This window comes from Balaenoptera acutorostrata, chromosome 16 (assembly GCF_949987535.1).
Source record: "Balaenoptera acutorostrata chromosome 16, mBalAcu1.1, whole genome shotgun sequence".
Taxonomy (NCBI): Eukaryota; Metazoa; Chordata; class Mammalia; order Artiodactyla; family Balaenopteridae; genus Balaenoptera; species Balaenoptera acutorostrata.
Window position 1 is genome coordinate 61,948,567 of NC_080079.1, and position 20,598 is coordinate 61,969,164.

A 20,598-nucleotide genomic window follows, 5' to 3' on the forward strand; every position below is an offset into this window, starting at 1 on the left:
GCAGTGGTTGGGGCAGCGGTTGGTGCCCAGTTGTGGGACCCTCAGTAGTGGCAGCGGTCTGCACCCACCTCTGGAGTCCAAGATGGCAGTGGCGGCTCATACCTGCCCCTGGAGCTCATGTAGGCAGTGCCCTGCCACCTGAGAGCGTGTGCGGAGAAAGAAGCTCCTATGGAGGTCCCCCCTCTCTCCTCTCGCACCCCTAACAATGGCATCTTGCCTCTCTGGTCGGCCCAGGCTTCTTCCTGTACTCCCTTGATTGAGGCACACCACACCCTAGCCCCCTCAGGCTGTCTGCATGCAGCCAACCCCAGTCCTCTCCCCTGCTCTGACCTCCAAAGCCCGAGCCTCAGCACTTAGCCCCCGCCCGCCTCAGTGGACAAGCGTCTCAGGCTGGGGAGTGCCGGGTGGTGACACCAACCATCTGTGCAGGTTTCTCTCTGCTTTGCCCTCTGCAAATCGGTTGCTGCACTCTCCTCTGAGGCTCTAAAGCTCCCCCTCTGTTCTGGCTGATCTCCCCGCCAGTGAGGTGACTTCCCAGTGTGTGGAAACTTTTCCTCTTTCACAGCTCCCTCCTGGGCGCGCAGGTCCCATCCTGATTCCTTTCTCTCTTTTTTTTCTCTTTTCTTTTGTCCTACCAAGTTATGTGGAGATTTTCTTGCCCTTTTGGAAGTCTGAGGTCTTCTGCCAGCATTCAGTAGATGTTCTGTGAGAATCGTTCCACATGTAGATGTATTCTTGATGTATTTGTGGCAGAAGGTGAGCTCCCCACCCTATTCCTCTGCAATCTTGATACGATTGATGACCCATACTTGTTATTTTTTGTTTTTGTTATTTTTTAGTGGCACATCTCCTAAGGTGCCTGCCAAAACCCACAGATTCCAAGATCCCAAACCCAGAGAGGTGGACCTGAGAATCTATACAGTATTCTAGAGCAGTGCTTTCCAGACCTTTCTTTCCGTAACAGTCACCTGAGAGAAAGTAATCTGGGAGAAAGTAATCTTCAGGGTCCCACCCCATACCACTAAATTCACAATTGCCATGGGAAGAGCCTAGGTAGCTGTACCTTGGGGGAAAAAAAGTCTCAGGTGATTACTGGGAAACACTGTTCAAGAACAGTGATCCTAGCTCTGGCATAGGTGGGAATCAGTCAACCACGGAGGCATCCATCTGACCTGCACTCTTTTATCCCACCCACTCTCTTCTACTTCTTTCTTCTTTCCTCTGTGCTTCTCTGTCACCCCAAGTAAGAGTTGTATCTCAATTGCCTTCTTCTCTAGCATGCTGGATGGGAAAGACAACACTGGGCCATTATTTTAAGCATGTCACTGAACTCATGAGAAAGAAATGGTAGTTCCTTTGTCCCAGAAATGAAACAGAAACTGAAACCTGGAACTCTTGAACAGCTGCCATTGCTGTGTGGTGGTGTGGGGAGAGAGGGCAGTATTCTAAAACCCAGGGGCTTGGATTTTAATGCTCTTACAGAGACAGAGACTTGGGCTGCTGTAGATGGGAAGTTGAGAGTGAGACCACCTACCTTGTCGTAAGCCAAGACTCTCAAAAAAATTGGGCTAGGAAAAAAGTTCACTCACCATTATATCTGTCTAGGTGCTAGGTAGACAAAAAAGCTTCCCTAAGAATTAGTAATCATAGAGTTATGTTGATCATTAAATACTACGTATTTTCTTAAAACATGCAAGGAACATTTGTATAATAAAAGCTGGCCACTTACCAGGCCACAAAGCAAGTCCTGCCATATACCAAAGAATCAGTAGCATATAGACCAAGTTTTCTGACCAATATACAACAGTCAAAAAAATAAGAAATAACAAAAATATAACAAAAATTATTGTGAATAATTCATGGGACAAAGAAGAAATCATAATAAAAACTGCAAAGCAGTTAGAATCAAGTCAACAGTAAAACACCAAACAGCAAAACTGTGGGATATAGCTAACGTAGTGCTTAGAGATACATTTATAATCTTAAGTACAGTCATTAGAAATCAAGAAGAATTTTAAACAGAACTTCTGCCTCCAAGAAGATGGACTAGACATACTTTCCTCTATTCCTCTCATAACTATAAACCCTGGACATTATTTATATAACAAACATAACAGACTCTGAAAGGTAGAGAGAAGAAAGAAATGAGACTTGAGGAAAGACAGTGTGAGTTCCTTGGGTTTTTCTTTTTGCCTCATATATCCCAAACTCTATGCTGAAGAAGCCAGCAACCTGGAAACAAAAATGGGTACAGATCAAACCAACCAACCAACAAAAGTCTTCTCTCTCTAATCAAAAGACCAGGAAAGGGGGCAGCCTAGCATGACAGAAAACATTTAGACAGAAACTGCTCTACTGCAGTCAAATGCCCAGAAAAAAAAACTGTAGCCCTACCCACACCCAAGCCAAGTGGGGAACCTAGGCTTACACACACACAAAGCTGAAATAACATGCCTCAACAGCCTACTTGAGTGGTGTCAGAGAAGACCAAGTAGGAAGCCAGGACTTTTATGCCCTATGGTAATGACCCCCCTCTCTCAACATGTGTTTTTTGTTTTTTGATTTTTTCCCTTTGGCCGTGCCATGCAGCTTGCTGGATCTTAGTTCCCTGACCAGGGATAGAGCCTGTGCCCAGGCAGTGAAAGCACCGAGTTCTAACCACTGGACCACCAAGGAATTCCCTCAACATGTGGTTTTAATGGAGACTGCACGGGGAGCCAGGGCTTCTGCCCCAATCTGGCAGTAACAAGGTGCTCCTCCACTCCCCACTGGGGTGTGTCAAACGGGGTCTAGTGTAAAATCAAAACTCACCATCACCTAGTGGTAATGCATCTACACCCACTGTAGTATCAGTAGAGAACAAGTAAGGAATCAGAACCCCCATTTCCCCTCAGCAGTACGGAGGAGCCACCCCACTCAGGTATTAATGGAGATTGAGTGGGGAGCCTAGACTTCTATCTCCACCTGATAGGAGATATGTAGGAGCGGTAGGAGCGCTCCTGTGTAGGAGCGGTGTCAAAAAATGCCAGCAAAAAAGAAGGTTTAAGTATGATTCAGAGTTTCATAACATAATATAAAAATTCCAGCTTTCATTTGAAAATCACTCATTATACTAAGAACTGGAAGATCTCAAACTGAATTAAACAAATAATCAGTAGATGCTAACACCAAGATGACAAATATGTTAGAATTATTAGACAAAGATTTTAAAGAAGCCATGATAAAAATGCTTCAATGAGCAATTGTAAACATGTTGGAAACAAATGAAAAAACAATAGATAGACTCATAGGGGAAATAGAAAGTCTCAGTAAGAAATAGAAGATATAAAGAAGAATCTAGTAGAAATTTTAGAACTGAAAAATACATTAACTGTTATGAAAAGCTCAGTGAATGGGCTCAACAGCAGAATGGAGGAGAAAGAGGAAAGAATCAGTGAACTGGAAGATAGAGCAAGAGAAATTACTCAATCTGAGTAATGTAGAAGAAATAGACTAAAAGAATATGAGCAGAACTTCAGAGTCCTGTGGGACTATGACAAAAGATTTAACAGTGTTATTGGAGTATCAGAAGGAGAGAAGAAAGAGAGTGAGGCTGAAAAAGTATTCAAAGAAGCTAAGCCTGAAAACTCCCCAAATTTGGCTAGAGACATAAACCTACAGATTCAGGAAGCTGAGCAAAGTCCCAACAGGATAAACCCAAAAGAAATCTGTACTAAGAAACATCATAATAAAAATTCTGAAAACTAAAGACACAGAAAAAAAAATCTGAAAGCAGGGGAAAACAACTACAATGGTATCAGTTTCTCATCAGAAAACATGGAGGCCCAAAGGAAATGGAACAATATTTACAAAGTGATAGAAGAACTGTTCACCTAGAATCGAATACCTAAATAAAAGGTATGAAGTGGAAATCAAGATATTCTCAAATGAAAGAAAACTAAGAATTTGTCACCAGAAGACCTACCCTAAAAGAACGGTTGAAGGAAGTTCTCTGAACAGAAAGGGAATGATAAAAGAAAGAACCTTGAGACTTCCCTGGTGGTGCAGTGGTTGAGAATCTGCCTGCTAATGCAGGGGACATGGGTTCGAGCCCTGGTCTGAGAAGATCCCACATGCCGCGGAGCAGCTGGGCCCGTGAGCCACAATTACTGAGCCTGCGCGTCTGGAGCCTGTGCTCCGCGATAGCGAGAGGCCTGCGCACCGCGATGAAGAGTGGCCCCCGCTTGCCACAACTAGAGAGAAAGCCCTCGCACAGAAACGAAGACCCAACACGGCCATAAATAAATAAACAAATAAATAAAGCATGACACAAATTAAGCAATGTGAATACCATCAAGCTTTAAAAAAAAAAGAAAGAACCTAGAAACATCAGGAAAGAAGAAAATATGGTAAGCAAAAATTTGGACAAATAAAATAAGCTTTCCTTCTCCTTGAGTTTTCTAAATTGTGTTTGACACTTGAAACAAAGTATAACACTATCTGATGTGGTTCTGTATATTGAGAAAGTATTTTGGGCAATTATAAACAGGGAGGGCAAGGGGACATAAAGGGAGGTAAGGTTTCTATACTTAATTCAAACTAGTGAAATGATGACATCAGTAGATTGTAATAAATAGTATATATATAATGCAATACCTATAGCAATTACTAAAACATCTATACAAAGAGATATATTCAAAAGTATTATAGGTAAATAAAAATGGAATTCTAAAGAATGTTTAGGTAATCCAGAGGAAGGCTGAGAAAAGAAAACAGAGAAATGAAAAAGAGAGGACAAACAAAACCAGCAGACTTAAGCCCTAATATATTAATAATTACATTAAATATATCAAGACAGATTGCAAATTTGATAAAGAAATACAGTATATACTAGAAACTCAAAATATAACCATATGGTAAGGTAAAAAGTAAAAGAATAGAGAAAGATATATCTACATAAATATAAAATTACAAAACATTGCTGAAGGAAATTAAAGATGACACAAATAAATTGAAACATATCACATGTTCATGGATCGGAAGATTTAATATTGTTAAAATGTCAGTACTTCCCCAAGTGATCTGCAGATTCAATGCAATCCCTATAAAAATTCTAAAGACATTTTTTTTGCAGAAATTAAAAAAAAAACCTTTCTATAATTCGTATGAAATCTTAAGAGACCCCAAATATCCAAAACAGTCTTAAAAAAGAACAAAGTTGGGGGTCTCATACTTTGTTTTCAAAACCTACTACAAAGCTACAGTAATCAAAACAGTGTGATATTGACAGAAACAGAGACATACAGAACAGTGGAATAGAATAGAGAGCTGAGGAATAAACCCTAACATATATGGTCAAATGATTTTTGACAAGGATGCCAAGACCATTCAATAGGGAGGGTAAGTCTTTTCAACTAGTGGTGCTAGGAAAACTGGATATCCACATGCAAAAGAATGAAGTTGGACTCTTACCTAACACCACATTCAAAACTTAACTCAAAAATGGATCAAGGACCTAAATGTAAGTTCTAAAACAATAAAGCACTTAGAAAAAAACATAGGTCAAAACTTCATCACATTAGATTTCGCAGTGACTCTTGGATTGGATAGCAAAGGCACAGGTAACAAAAGAAAAAAATGGACAAATTGAACTTCATTAAAATTTAAAACTTTGGGGCATCAAAAGACACTATCCACAGAGTAAAAAGGCAACCCACAGAATGGGAGAAAATATTTACAAATCATATATCTGATAGGGGGTTAACATAGAGAACTCCTAAAATTCAATACCAAAAATACCCCAAACAACCTAATTCAAAAATGGGCAAAGGGTTTGAATAGACTTTTCTCCAAAGATGATCTACAAATGGCCAGTAAACACATGAAAAAATAGTCAACATCACTAATTAGGGAAATGCTAACCAAAAATACGAGATACAATCTCATACCTGTTAAGATGGCTTCTGTCAAAGAAACAGAAAACAAGTGTTGGCAAGGATGTAGACACATCGGAACCATTGTGTACTTCTGGTGGGACTGTAAAATGGTACGGTTACTGTAGGAACTGGTGGTTCCTCAAAAAATTAAAAATAGAATGACCGTATGATCCAGCGATTTCACTTCTGGGAATATATACAAAAGAATTGAAAGCAGGGTCTCAAAGAGATATATGTACACTTATGTTCATAGGAGCATTATTCACAAAAGGTAAAATGTGGAAGCAATCCACGTGTCCATTGACAGATGAATGGATAAGCAGAATGTGGTATATATGTACAGTAGAATATTGTTCAGCCATAAAAGGAAGGAAAGTCTGACATATGCTGTAACATGGATGAACTTTGAGAACATTATGTTAAGTGAAATAAGCCAGTCATGAAAAGACAAGTACTGTATGATTTCACTTATATGAGTTACCTAGAGTAGTCAAATGCATAGGGATAGAAAGTATCCTGGTGATTTCCAGGGGGAGGGGAAAATGGGGAGTTATTGTTGAACAGGTATAAAGTTTCTATTTTAGAAGGTGAAAAGAGTTATGGAGATGGATAGCTGTGATGGTGGCACAAAAATGTGAATATACTTAATACCACTGGACTAATACTTAAAAATGGTTAGGATGATCAACTTTATGTAATGTGTATTTTAAAACAATTTTAAAAAGACGTAAAAAAGAATATTCTGCCATTACTCTTGAAAACTTTGATAAAATGGACAATTTAGAAAACCTAAAGAAATGGAAGACGCATCAATAGAGTGAAGGAGACTTAAGAGACACCAGCTAATCACAATGTGTGGAACTTATTTGGATCCTGATTCAAGCATTCAAAGAAAATGCTGTTGAGAGGTATGAGGTGGAACAAAAGGAAAGGCATACCATGTTAAACAGGAATGCTCAACATAACAAAGATGTCATTCTCCCTCAGTTTATCTGTAAGTTTAACATGATCTCTATAAATCTGCCAACATTATTTTTTTAAATTATAGAATGCTTACAGAAAAAAGTTTTTTTTTTAAATTTATATTTTATTTATTTATTTTTGGCTGCGTTGGGTCTTCATTGCTGCACATGGGCTTTCTCTAGTTGCTGCGAGCGGGGGCTACTCTTTGCTGCGGTGCGCATCCTTCTCATTGCAGTGGCTTCTCTTGTTGCGGGGCACGGGCTCTAGGCACACGGGTTTCAGTAGTTGTGGCACATGGGCTGTAGAGCGCAGGCTCAGTAGTTGTGGCACACGGGCTTAGTTGCTCCGTGGCATGTGGTATCTTCGCGGGCCAGGGATCGAACCCATGCCCCCTGCATTGGCAGGAGGATTCTTAACCACTGCACCACCAGGGAAGTCCCCAGAAAAAAGTTTTTAAAGTAAGAATAATCAGGAATTTCTGAAAAGAAAGTTAATGAGGGATTATTAATCCTACATGACAGTAAAACATAGTGTAAGACCATAATAAAACAATGCGGTATTTGTGCATGCAGAGACTTACAGATTATTAGGACAGACTAGCAGGTCCAGAGATTGTCACCAATACTTCTGGTAAGTTAGCATCTGATTAAGATGACATTTCACATCAGTAGGGAAAAAGATGGTCTATGTAATCAGTGGTGTAAGGACACCTGGGTAGCTCTCTGGAAAAAGATGTAACTAATATCTCAGAATTACACCAAAATAAATTCTAGATGGATAAAAATGTGTACAAAGTTAAACCATGTAAGTATGTACCATAAGAAATCATGGAATTAAAACAAATAAACATAGGGACTGGGGACTTCCCTGGTGGTCCAGTGATTAAGAATCCTTCCAGTGCAGGGGACATGGGTTCAATCCCTGGTCAGGAACTAAGATTCCACATGCCACGGGGCAGCTAAGCCCGTGTGCTGCAACAACTGAGTCCACATGCCCTGGAGACCACGTGCCACAGCTAGAGAGAAGACCCCACGCCACAACGAAGATCTTGCGTGCCGCAACGAAGACCCAATGCATCCAAATAAATAAATAAATAAATAAATAAATATTTTTTTAAAAAAGGAAAAAGGGACTTCCAGGTTCCCTCTTTATTTTATTTTATTTTTAAAATTTATTTATTTATTTATTTTTGGCTGCGTTAAGTCTTCATTGCTGCACGTGGGCTTTCTCTAGTTGTGACGAGCGGGGGCTACTCTTAGTTGTGGTGCACGGGCTTTGTGTTGTGGTGGCTTTGCTTGTTGCAGAGCACGGGCTCTAGGCTCTCAGGCTTCAGTAGTTGTGTCATGCAGGCTCAGTAGTTGTGGCTCACAGGCTCTAGAGCGCAAGCTCAGTAGTTGTGGCACATGGGCTTAGTTGCTCCGCGGCATGTGGGATCTTCCCGGGCCAGAGCTCAAACCCGTGTCCCCTGCATTGGCAGGAGGATTCTTAACCACTGCACCACCAGGGAAGTCCCAGATGGTGATTTTTAGTCTTTCCTAAAATTGATTGAGGGAGTCATGACCAGTAATTTCTTATACATGAAATAGAATAGAAAATACCTAACGATTTTGAGCTAAGGATGAATATTACATGAAACTTTGTTATAATCATATGTATCAATAAGTTTATACATATGTGTATACATGATTATGATGTAAAAATCCTTTTTAAAAATAATTTGCATGCAAAAAGATTAATAAGTCACTGAGGAGGTCCAGTATCTTCCACTGGAAGTCACTAATAATGGTGCCTTCTCGAGTTTCAAGTTCATTTCTCTTAACTTGAATTTCTCTGACAATGCTTTGTTTGTTGCACCTTGGTTATCTGATGTGTGAGCTAGACATGTTCTCATTTTCTTTGTTTTGATTTTTCTAGTAACGATGACTGAAGCTTTACCAAAGGAAAAGAAACAGAAAGAGGAGAAGACCATGATTCTTGGTCAAGCTGTGGTGGACCTTCTTCCTTTACTGGAAGGTCAGATGTGTGATTTGCTCAAAAGCAGAAATAACAAAGCTCATAAAACTTAGTTCCAGAGAAGTGTAAAAATCAGGCTCAGTGAGTTTGAGGGATTCACTGAAAGATGAGCACAGTTATTTCTTCCTAACCCTTCCTTCTTTGGCTTGACTTGGCCTTCTTTTCGCAGGAAAGAGTTCGTTTGAAACGATGGTCCCATTGCACCCTGTGCCAGGCTCGCCCTTGGAACCTCTTCGATCAGGTGTTAAGGTAATCAGAGTTTTAACTCTTAACATTTCAGCCTGATATTCAGTCAAGTCTGTCTGCTCTTAAGGTTAAATTTAGTTGAGTCCAGTTCATCAGGCACCTTCTTTTCACAGGCACACATAGTGCTAGGTTCTGGGAAACAAAGATGAATAAGGCAGACTCCTACTTTAGGAGTTCATAATCTACACATCAGAGGTTATGACCAGTGTGATCAAATGGTGGGGTGGGGCATATGGACACAGAGTAGGTATCTGTTACTTGGCCCCGGGGTAGATGCAGGGAAGGCTTAACCATGGAAATGCCTCTTTAACTATGACCTGATGAATTAAATTAAATAGTATATGAATGCATCTAACACACTTTCTGGCATGGTAGCCTGCTTCTGGTCACTGGAGGAGGGCAAGCATGAATTGGTAGGCTGTGTTACTGGTTTGTGTTCTGGACTTTGTTTCCCAGTTCCTCCTGGGATCAGTAGCTTCTTGGGGCACTGCTTTTGCCACTCTTGTACAAGTACACTCACTCTCAGCAGATACCACAGCTGTCTTCAGTTTTGCACAAGTAAGGCCCAACTGCCCCAACTATTCTGAATGCAGTTCCCTACTTAACCGTTGATGTAGGCCCCTTCCTGATTCTTGTTGATTCTGACCTTCGAGCTGCCACAATCCACTCCTACATCTGCTGTGATTCTCTCCTTCTCTTATTTTAGGATGTGATTGGTTTCTCCTAGGTTTTTTTGGTAGATCTGATTTAATTTGCTTTCTGTCTTTCAATGATTCCTAAAAATGTGTAGTCCAGTGATGGCATTTCTTGTTTTCCAGGGCTATTGTAGCATTATTGTTTTATTGGATATAAAGATAATCATTTAATATCCTTCTGTCATTCCATGTGATTTGTGCTGGAAAGAAGTAGATATCTGGGCTCAATCTGCCTTCCTTGGTCCAGTGTCCCAGTCTATGTACTGTTGATTTCCCTTAGATCTTATAGAAGAAAAGAAGGGAAGGGCTCTAGCTTAGGGATAAGGTTCTCTTCTTGGCTTTATCGCTAACTCATGGGACCTAAAAAAAGCTATTTGAATCCTCTGTATGGAAATAATTAAACCTGACCTTCTTACCTTGAGTAGTGATGTGAGGTTCAAATGAGATAATGTAAAAAAAGAGAGGCCTCTGGCATTTTCAAATGTCTGCGTAATTATATTCTTTTACAGCAGTGCAGTCTTGAAGTTAAAGTGTTTGTGGCGGAGCCCTTATTGACCGCAGCCCAGATCTCAGGAGGCAATCTCCTGAAGGTCACATTGGAGGCTGCCTACTCTGTGCCTGAATCCTTCATTCCAATAGGGCCGCTGCAGAACTGCATGGTTGGTCTGCAAGTTCCATCAGCTGGAGAGGTAAAGACTTAAAGCAAGATATTTATAGAGATTTAAACACTCATATGGTCATCTCTTCCTCACCTTCTAAGATTTCATTCAAAGCAGGCTCTGTTAATGGCTGAGATTTATTTTAGGCTCAAAAAAATAAAGTTTACTTCTGTTTTATACATGCATGTTAATATTTATAGTTTACATGTTATACATAATATAGACTACATATAATTTATATCAATAAATACATATTTATGATGGAAAATATATAAAACATTTAAAATCTGACAATTTTTGGATGTAGTGTTTCTACACAGATTACTTTTATGCATATATTTTGTGGATTTTATATAATGTACTTTATTATACAAAACTTTCTTTTAATTCCAGGTTATTTTCTTAGTCCAGATTTCTATAGAATGCTTGTGTATGGGTCTTTTGAGGCTCTTGAGATTTCCAAATTACTTGCTAAAAAAATGTAATTAGGGCTTCCCTGGTGGCGCAGTCGTTGAGAATCTGCCTGCCAATGCAGGGGACACGGGTTCGAGCCCTGGTCTGGGAAGATCCCACATGCCGCGGAGCAACTAGGCCCGTGAGCCACAACTACTGAGCCTGTGCTTCTGGAGCCTGTGCTCTGCAACAAGAGAGACCACGATAGTGAGAGGCCCGCGCACTGCGATGAAGAGTGGCCCCCGCTCGCCGCAACTAGAGAAAGCCCTCGCACAGAAATGAAGACCCAACACACCCAAAAATCAATCAATCAATCAATAAATTTATTTAAAAAAATGTAATTAGTTAATACTCTTACTTGCTTTATTGCCATTTTACATTTTTCGTATAGAAATCTCCAATTCTCCTTCACCATTTAACATTCCCACCTGCAGTGCACAAGGGTTCCAATTTCTCCACATTTACCAACACTTGTTATTTTCTGTTTTTTGATAATAGCTCTCCTAATAGATGTGAAGTAGCATCTCCTTGTGTTTTTGATTTGCGTTCCCCTAGTGACTAATGATGTTGAGCATCTTTTCATGTGCTTGTTGGCCATTTGTATATCTTCTTTGGGGAAATGTCTATTCAAGTCCTTCACCCATTTCTGAATTGGGTTGTTTGTCTTTTTGTTGTTGGAGTTTTAGGAGTTCTCTATATATTTTAGCTATTACTCCCTTATTAGATATGTGATTTGCAAATATTTTCTCCCATTCTATTGGTTGCCTTTTTTACTCTGGTTAGTGTCTTTTTAAAAATAATTAATTAATTTATTTATTTGGCCATGCCGCATCTTAGTTGTGGCACATGAGATCTTCATTAGGTTGCCGCATGTGAGATCTTTTAGCTGTGGCATGTGGGACCTTTAGTTGCGGCATGTGGGATCTTTAGTTGTGGCATATGGGATCTAGTTCCCTGACTAGGGATCGAACCCAGGCCCCTGCATTGGGAACATGGAGTCTTAGCCACTGGACCACCAGGGAAGTCCCTGGTTAGTGTCTTTTGATACCCCCAAATTTTAAATTCTGAAGTTCAATTTGTCCATTTTTTTCTTTTGTTGTCGTAACCAAGAAATCATTGCCAAATCGGATGTCACGAGGCTTTTCCCCCTGTTTTTGCGTGTAAGAGTTTTATATTTTTAGCTCTTATATTTAGGCCTTTGATCCATTTTGAGTTAATTTTTGTATATGCTGTTAGGTAAGAACCAACTTCATTCTTTTGCACGTGAATAACTAGTTTTCTTAGCACCATTTGTTGAAAAGACTGTCCTGTCCCTATTGAATGGTCTTTTTTTAAAAAAAATAAATTTATTTATTTATTTTTGGCTGCATTGGGTCTTTGTTGCTGCACGTGGGCTTTCTCTAGTTGCGGCGAGCGGGGGCTATTCTTCATTGCGGTGAGCGAGCTTCTCATTGCAGTGGCTTCTCTTGTTGCGAGCATGGGCTCTAGGTGTGCAGGCTTCAGTATTGTGGCACGCAGCCTCAGTAGTTGTGGCACGTGGGCTCAGTAGTTGTGGCTCACGGTCTCTAGAGCGTAGGCTCAGTAGTTGTGGCGCACGGGCTTAGTTGCTCTGTGGCATGTGGGATCTTCCCGGACCAGGGCTCTAACTTGTGTCCCCTGCGTTGGCAGGCAGATTCTTAACCACTGCGCCACCATGGAAGCCCTGAATGGTCTTGGCATCCTTAATTTTGACAATTTTTGCTGGCATTTGTTTTTTTTGTTTTTGTTTTTGAAGATTTATTTATTTATTTATGGCTGCGTTGGGTCTTCGTTTCTGTGCAAGGGCTTTCTCTGGTTGCGGCAAGCGGGGGCCACTCTTCATTGTGGTGCGCGGGCCTCTCACTATCGCGGCCTCTCTTGTTGCGCAGCACAGGCTCCAGACGCGCAGGCTCAGTAATTGTGGCTCACGGGCCCAGTTGCTCCGCGGCATGTCGGATCCTCCCAGACCAGGGCTCGAACCTGTGTCCCCTGCATTGGCAGGCAGACTCTCAACCACTGCGCCACCAGGGAAGCCCTGTTTTTTTTTTTTTTGAGGAGCAGATTTTCAAAGGTTCTTACTCTGCTGTTCTAGAAATGCCCCTCCTTCACAGAAGTTTTAAAACTTAACCCAAAGAACTAGAATAGTTGAGTTACAGGTTATGCCAATTTTACTTTTTATAAGAGACTACAAAATTGCTTTCCATAGTTGTACAAATTTACACTTCCATCAACTATGTATAAGAATACCATTCTCTTCACGATGCTGTCAACACTTAATATTTTCAGACTTTGACTTTACCAATCTACAGTTTAAAATGGTATCTCATTGTTTTAATGTGCATGTCACTTATTATTAATGATTTTTAGCATGTTTTTATTTAAATGTTGGATTTTTGAATTTCCCTTTCTATAAATTGTCTATTTATAGCTATCAATTTTCTATTGCAAGTATATTTTAGATAAATTACAGATATGAAAATGCCTATATTTTTAGCCCTTTGTCAGATTTGTTTGTTTTTTAAAAGATAATTTTTAAAAAGGTACATCATGACTCTCATATAAATATAAAATGACATAAAGGGTTTAAACCAGTTCAGAGGAGAATCTGGGGACTTCCCTGGTGGTCCAGTGGCTAAGACTGTGCTCCCAGTGCAGGGGACCCGGGTTCTATCCCTGGTCAGGAAAGTAGATCCCACATGCGGCAACTAAGAGTTTTCATGCCACAACTAAAGATCCCACATGCTGCAATGAAGATCCCACATGTTGCAACTAAGACCCAGCCCAGCCAAATAAAGAAATAAAGAAATATTTTTTAAAAAAGGAGAATCTGAACAAATGACCCATATATACAAGCAACCAGGAATCTTGAAATATATTTGCTAATAATTCAAAACTTATCAGCCATAGCACAATAATCAATTTTATCTCCACTGGGCAAAATACATGTCCATATCTATGGACAAGAATAATTTGCATTATTATCAATTTTCTATAAATTATGGAATTATAAAATAGCAGCAAAACAATGAAAGACACAGACCCCTCTTTAGAATCAGATAATCACAGAAGGATCTGTTAGACAACACCTGGCATTCCATTGAAAAGACACTTCAGTAATCTTTTTTTGTCTACTTCAAAGTCTTTCACAAAATTTCCTGATATATGGTATTTATTTCTATAGAAAGACTATCCCATTTTCTTCAAGAATGGAACTCTGAAGCTTGGAGGGGAAAGAGAACCTGTTCCTCGGCCCAAAAAATGGCCTATTGCCAACATTCTGGCTCCAGGAGCTAATAACATTCCTGATGCTTTCATCGTTGGTGGGCCCTATGAGGAAGAAGAAGGGGAACTCAACCATCCTGAGGTGAGAGAATTAGGCGGGTTTGGTGATAATCTCAGTGCACTGACATATGATAAAACATATGTTTACAGTTTTTAAATCACTGTAATTCATATACATCCGTCACCTCTTAAGACAAGTGTATGTCAAAATAAAACAATTATCCATAAAGTTCTGATTAAAATATTTCCTGACTTCTTAAGTCCAACAAACAAAATAATTGATTTAATTCATATTTACTCTTTATTTTATTTGAAATTTATTTATTTATGAGTAGGTTATAATACCGTTACAGGTCAAAGTAAAACATTAAGAGATATGCAGTTAAAGTTTCCCCCCTCCTCCATGTCTCTTCTTCCTAATTCCTTCCCAGATCATCACCCTGGTAGTTAACCTTTGTTATAGTTTCTTGTGTTTCCGTCTGGATACATATTTACGCACATAAAAGCAAAAGTAAATAGTCAAAAGAAGACTCAGAAGCAGAAACATTTAGAAAAGTAAAGTTTCCTCGTAAAGGATGCAAGGGAGTCAGATTTCAGAAAGACTGGCTAAAAGACATCAGCGTAGTAAAAGTCAGGGATCAAACTGTTTTTCTTTAGGGAGTCCAGATATATAGGAAGTATTCAAAGTCTTGCTGTTTTCAGATCTAGAACCTGTCAAGAAGACTCTGCTATTTTTGCTTTATCTCAAGTGTGAAATGTTTATTTATTTATTTTTAATTGAGTGTATATAAAGTGCTTAATCATATTGGAAGTAGGGAAAATGTGTTTTTTCTTCACATACTCGTACACACGTATACCTACACGTATTCTTTCCCTATCATTTTTTTTTCCACAAATGGTGGCATACTCACACACTTCTGCAACTTGCTTTTTTCGCTTTATAGTGTATCTTGGAGATTTTTTCCACATTCTTTTTCTTTCTTTATTTGTACTTGTGTAACAGAGCAGGACCCTATGGGGCCTTCTGGGGACAGGCCTTTCCCCCACATCCTCTGCTTTAGCTCCTCTCTGAAGCACCTAGATAATAATATTTGATGCACATTTCCTGAGTTGTTTTACAGATGTGAAAACCCCCCACCAAATGGAAGATGACCATGAGCACATAGACCCAGGCCTCCTAGAGCCTAAGTACTGAAAATGTTAACCCCTGTGACACCACCCTGTTCCCTAACCATCAGCCAATCAGAGAATTGTGCATGAGCTGATCACATACCTTGTGACCCCTCTGCCCCCCACACACCGGGCTTTTAAAAATTTTTGCTGAAACCCTTCAGGGAGCTCAGGGTTTTTAGGGCATGAGCCACCTGTATCCTTGCATGGCCCTGCAATAAACCTTTCTTTCTCTGCTCCAAACTCCAACGTTTTGGTTTGTTTAGCGTCGCTGTGCGTTCGGCACATGAACTTGCGCTAACACTTGCTTTATGATATACGTTTTTTAAGGTATAGACATACTTTAATTTGCTTAACTAGTCTCCTGTTGGTGGACATTTCAGTTGTTGAAATTATTCTTTTCTTTTTGTTCCTTCCCTCCCTCTTTCTTCCTTCCTTCCTTCCTTTCTTTCTTCCTTTCTTTCTTTCTTCCTTTCTTTCTTTCTTTCTCTTTCACTCTTACTTCATATTTTTCTACAACCTATGTTTGTCAAGAGCATAGAAAATGCTGTAAACACACATTTGCAAATGTATTTTGAATGAGCTGATAATCATTAGTGGAAACATTCAATAAAGTAATTTTACAATGAGTGGTTGAATTACTTTCAGTATCTGATTCTAAATATTTTAAATAGAGATAAGGCTAGCAATACTTTAAAAACATTGTGCAACGTCTTTTCTCATCATTGTGATTACTAAAAATTCATGCTCTTCTTACATTAATGTTTTCATTTAGATCAGATATTTTATTTTAGATATTTAGATTTTATATTCCATTTTAGTTTAAATAACTAGTTCTCAACCCTGGTTGCTCATCAGAGTCACCTGGAAAGCTTTTAAAATAATAACAATGGCCAAGCTGTAACCCAGATCAATTACATAAGAATTTACTTTCAAAATAATACCAACGCCCAGGTTTTGATTTTTTTTTAGCAACTCCCAGATAATTCTAATATGCATCCACGGTTGAGAATCACTGATTAAGGTTATGTGAGTGAATATTTGGCAGTTAGTATTAGATTGATATAAGGATAATATAAGTATTTTATTCTATATACTGTATTAATAGTAAAGTATCCTCAAATTTAAGATGGTGGTAGTATTTTCAGTAGTAGTCATACTTATAGTAGTAGTAGTAGTAGTAGTAGTAATAAAAGTATTGTGACCAAATCCATTAAAAGAATGCCCCACAGATGGAGCAGGAGACAACCATGGCATACTGAGAGAATAGAAGTCTCTGTCTTATGATTTTATAGGACAGGGAATTTAGGAACCAAGCAGAGTGCATAAAGAAAAGGATTACTTGGGACTTGGAAAGTCGCTGCTACCTTGATCCTCCTGCAGTGATCAGGTAGGAAGAGGGAGGGAATATGTCTAACCAACACAGACTGTAGGTGGGAAGAAATGTTACTTTTGTTTATTTATATTTGAGTTAAGGTGATCTGAGGTTCTCTTCCACCACATCTGCTAATAGCAGGCTTCTAGTGATGGTAGCTTAACCATGGGGGATTCTTGTTTCTCTTTCATATAAAAGAAGTTCAGAGCTGGTATGTGTTGTGGCTCTACAGTATTATTAGATATCCAGGCTCAATCTTTCTTTTTGCTCTACCTTCTTTAACATGTACGTTCCATCCACAAGATTGTCTCATGGTTCAAGATGACTATTGGAGCTCCAGCCTGCACATTCACATTCCTGTCAGAATGTTGGAAGAGGGGAGTGCTTATGGATTAAAAAAGGACACACGCTGGCTGTATTAGCCCCTCTTATAGAACCTTCCTGGAATCTGACAACCTCTGTTTACATCTCATTGGCCATCTCTCGATGCAAAAGAGGCTTAGGAAATAGTGGTGTTGTTGGACACATTGTCACCCAGACTAGATCAGGATTTATATACTAAAGCAGAACACGACACAGTTTTGTGTGGGTAACTATCAGTCTCTGTCACAGTGACCTGGAGATTAGGGAGAGGTGAGAAATAGAGGATTATCAATATATGTATAATTTGAATGAAAATCTCTGTTTTTTTCAATTAGTAGACTATTTTTTAGAACAGTTTTAGGATTATGGAAAAATTGATCAGATATTTCAGAGTTCCTATATACCCAATTTGACAGTAGTGTATAATATTAATGTACATTGTTGGATTTGATTTGCTGATATGTTGTTAAGGATACATTGTTACTATTATTTGAACAGTTATCTATTTGACTGATTAAAAATAAGAAAAAAAAATTTTTTTTTAATTTATTACTTATTTATTATTTATTTTTGGCTGTGTTGGGTCTTCGTTTCTGTGCGAGGGCTTTCTCTAGTTGCGGCAAGCGGGGGCCACTCTTCATCGCGGTGCGCGGGCCTCTCACTATCGTGGCCTCTCTTGTTGTGGAGCACAGGCTCCAGACGCGCAGGCTCAGTAGTTGTGCCTCACAGGCCTAGTTGCTCCGCGGCATGTGGGATCTTCCCAGACCAGGGCTCGAACCCATGTCCCCTGCATTGGTGGGGACAATTGTCCCTGGTGCAGTCATTCCCTGGTGCAGGGAAACCCTGAGAAAAAATTTTTAATTTATTTTACTTTAATCTGTTTCATTCTCTGATTTTCTTCCTTTCTTTATGTAGATCCATGTTTCTGACCCATATCATTTCCTTTTCTCTGAAGACTTTTAGCACTTTTTGTTTTTTTACAGGCATTTAAAAAAATAAATTTATTTATTTATTTGTTTTTGTTTTTGGCTGTTGGGTCTTTGTTGCTGTGTGCACGCTTTCTCTAGTTGCGGCGAGTGGGGGCTACTCTTCTTTGCAGTGTGTGGGCCTCTCATTGTCGTGGCTTCTCTTGCTGGGGAGCACGGGCTCTAGGCACGCGGGCTTCAGTAGTTGTGGCACGCGGGCTCAATAGTTGTGGCGCACGGGCTTAGTTGCTCTGCGGCATGTGGGATCTTCCCAGACCAGGGCTCAAACCCATGTCCCCTGCATTGGCAGGCAGATTCTTAACAACTGCGCCACCAGGGAAGCCCAACTTTTAGCATTTCTTGCACGGCAGGTCTACTGGCCACAAATTCCTTCCATTTTTGTTTGACTAAGAAAGTATTTTTCCTTCACCTTTGAAGGATAATTCCACTAGATACAGAATTCTAGGTTGGTGGTTTGTTTCCACACCACTCTCTTCTTGCTTGCATGATTTTTGAAAGGAAGTCCAATGTAATTCTTATCCTTATTCCTCTGTAGGTGAGGTGTTTTTTTCTCTTCTTCCAAGATTTTCTTTCTCTTTGGTTTTCTGCAGTTTGAATATGATATACCTTAGGTGTAGACTTTTTTTTTTTTTTTTTGTATTTATTGTGCTTGGTGTTCTCTGAGCTTCCTAGATCTGTGGTATCTGCCATTAATTTGGTAAGATTTGTAGCCATTATGACTTCAGATATTTCTTTTGCTCCTTTCTCCCTTTCTTCACCTGCTGGTATTCCTGTTATACCTTTTGTAATTGTCCCACAGTTCTTAGATATGCTGTTGTGATTTTTAAATTTTTTTCCCCTTTCTGTTTCAGTTTGGGAAGTTTTTATTGGCTCACTGGCTTCAAGATCACTTAGTCTTTCCTTAGCTATGTCAGGTCTGTTGATAAGCCCATCAAATGAATTGTTCCTTTTTTTTAGTGTTTTTGATTTCTAACATTTCCTTTTGATTCTTAGAATTTCCATCTCTCTGCTTACATTACCCATCTGTTCTTGCATTTTGTCTGCTTATTCCATTAGAGTTCTTAACATTACTAATCATAGTTATTTAAAATTTTCTATCTGGTAATTTCAAAATCTGTGTCATATCTGAGTCTAGTTCATATGCTAGCCTTGTCTCTTCAGACTGTATTTTTTCTTGCCTTTTACCATTCCTTGTAGTTTTTTATTGAAAACTGGACATTATATTTTGGGTAGTAAGAAATGTGGTAATTAGGTTTTTTACTGTGAGTTTTTATGTTAACCTGGCTAGGAGGTAGGCTGTGTTTAACACTTGCTGTAGCTGTAGATGCTAGAGGCTTCAGTGTCCTTTTGCTCCTTCCCTATTGTCTTTGGGTTTGCTAAGAGCTCTTTCCTAAATAGGGTTTGTGTTTTGCAGATTCTCAGTTCTAATTCACTGTTATTATACTGGATCCTGTTGATGTGTGGCAGTAAGGTGTTGGGGAAGGGAAGTGTTCTATACTCCTGTGATTAAATCTCAGTATTTTAATGGGTTTGAGCCCATAGGTTGTGACTTCATAAGTGTGTAATAGTCTTTTTTTCTTCCTCTCTTCATGTGAGACAGGAAGGCTAAATAGGACTGGAGTTGTCTAATTGCCCTTTCCCTGGGTCAGGTAAAACTCTGGTAAAGTAGTTTCCCTTACAGAGCAGGCCTTTGTTATGGAGAATACTCTGGACATATTTTAATATGGTTACCTTTCCTTTCTCCCTGCCTAAGTCTATTCTCTTGTTTTCACCGTGAGAGTCTGATGGAGCTCCTTGATTTAAAACCCAAGAACGTGTGGGGACCCCCTAAGACTGGGCACCCAGGAGTTTTTAAACTCTCTGGTTAGTTCACGCTCAGCCTCCAACAATCTTTCAAAATTATCATTAAAGTGTTTCTACCAGTTACTGGCTCTAATGGCTTCTGATGCCTGTAAGCTGATCTCAGCTGTGATTCTCAGTACTTGCCTGTTTCTCTAAACTTCCAGGTGGCAATTTGCCCTGTGAACTTAATTCTTAGATGGATCTAAGAAAAGTCATTGATTTTCAGTTTGACTAGCTTTTTTTTACATATGCCTTTATTTTTTTAAATTAATTTATTTATTTGGCTGCATTGGGTCTTAGTTGAGGCACGCAGGCTCTTTGTTGCGGCGTGTGGGCTTCTCTCTAGTTGTGGTGCGTGGGCTCAATATTTGCTGCGCACAGTCTCTCTAGTTGTGGTGCTAGGGCTCCAGAGTGCACAGGCTCAGTAGTTGTGGCACGCGGGCTTAGTTGCCCTGTGGCATGTGGGATCTTAGCTCCTCGACCAGGGGTCGAACCCGCATCACCTGCATTGGAAGGTGGATTCTTAACCACTGGACTACCAGGGAAGTCCCTGACCAGCTCTTTTCTTGTTGTGAGGACAGGAATGATAGCTTCCAAGCTCTTTATGTGTTTGAGCTG

General features: G+C 39.6%; 1 protein-coding gene across 7 annotated transcripts in view; it reads left to right on the forward strand.

The window, feature by feature from the left end:
- Positions 1-20,598, forward strand: part of CFAP70 (cilia and flagella associated protein 70) — a 90,485-nt gene that overhangs the window by 10,103 nt on the left and 59,784 nt on the right. For 4 of the 7 annotated variants that reach the window (XM_057530452.1, XM_057530454.1, XM_057530453.1 and 1 more), the window contains 5 exons: positions 8,793-8,891; positions 9,061-9,140; positions 10,342-10,521; positions 14,144-14,326; positions 16,710-16,804. In XM_057530452.1, coding sequence (XP_057386435.1) covers positions 8,793-8,891; positions 9,061-9,140; positions 10,342-10,521; positions 14,144-14,326; positions 16,710-16,804 — 637 coding nt within the window. Of the gene's footprint in view, positions 1-4,272; positions 4,389-6,511; positions 6,910-8,792; positions 8,892-9,060; positions 9,141-10,341; positions 10,522-14,143; positions 14,327-16,709; positions 16,805-20,598 lie in introns of those variants that run through there. The other 3 variants (XM_057530457.1, XM_007167676.2, XM_057530455.1) reach the window with 3 other exon arrangements.